Source organism: Penaeus monodon, chromosome 21 (assembly GCF_015228065.2).
Source record: "Penaeus monodon isolate SGIC_2016 chromosome 21, NSTDA_Pmon_1, whole genome shotgun sequence".
Lineage (NCBI taxonomy): Eukaryota > Metazoa > Arthropoda > Malacostraca > Decapoda > Penaeidae > Penaeus > Penaeus monodon.
The window spans coordinates 19,818,390-19,819,137 of NC_051406.1; the positions used below are offsets into that span (position 1 = coordinate 19,818,390).

A 748-nucleotide genomic window follows, 5' to 3' on the forward strand; every position below is an offset into this window, starting at 1 on the left:
TACTTTCCAGTCATCAAATCCATTACCTGAAGTAGATCCAAAACAACAGAATGGATGCCCATGTTCCTCAAGAGTCGTTGTTCATTTCTCTTTGGTGTCAAGTGTCCATGGGCTGACTGGGTCACACACAGTTTATTCATTCTAACTAGAATCTGCAAAGCCAGAAAAATAATCAATCTTCATTCTTTATGGATCACATTTGTTTACATAACACTATGGTTCATAATTTCTATTAGACCTAGTATATTTTTCCTATATTTCTTGGCAATGAAGCTTGAAAGTATGAGTATGCTATAAAATTAACTTATATCATTATACAGTTATATAACTTTCATATATCACTATAATAAAGCTCACAAACTTTTTCCATTCCACTGTTACAATTTCTATATCCTGAATTCAACAGCACAATCACCCCGAAGAATCAAAATTATGCATTTTGATGCCTCCTAACAAGATTACGCTAACACCCCATCTATGCCATACCTGCTGTATGCGCTTGTAGTTCTCCAACTGGTCAGGCTCTAAGGGTGGACCAAGTCCAAGGTCAATGGCTGAACCCTGCTTGTCTTGTGATGACAACATGGGTGCAGGATGCTTCTTTGGTTTACTCTCACCTGTAATGCAACATTACATGGAACTCTCTTAATTTCTTGCTTGCTATCTTGTAATAACAATTACAGCAAACAGTGATATTACACTTAGGCCAACAAATAAGATCCTAATAACAGTTAAGTGTTTAATACCA

At 36.2% G+C, this 748-nt stretch overlaps 1 protein-coding gene across 1 annotated transcript in view; it reads right to left on the minus strand.

The window, feature by feature from the left end:
* Nucleotides 1-748, minus strand: part of LOC119586318 (inositol 1,4,5-trisphosphate receptor-like) — a gene marked incomplete at its 5' end in the record, with an annotated part of 125,834 nt that overhangs the window by 76,452 nt on the left and 48,634 nt on the right. Inside the window, 3 exon segments of the mRNA XM_037935029.1 lie at nucleotides 27-152; nucleotides 487-617; nucleotides 747-748. The exon segment at nucleotides 747-748 is cut by the window's right edge and continues 182 nt beyond it. Of these exon segments, the coding sequence (XP_037790957.1) occupies nucleotides 27-152; nucleotides 487-617; nucleotides 747-748 (259 nt within the window).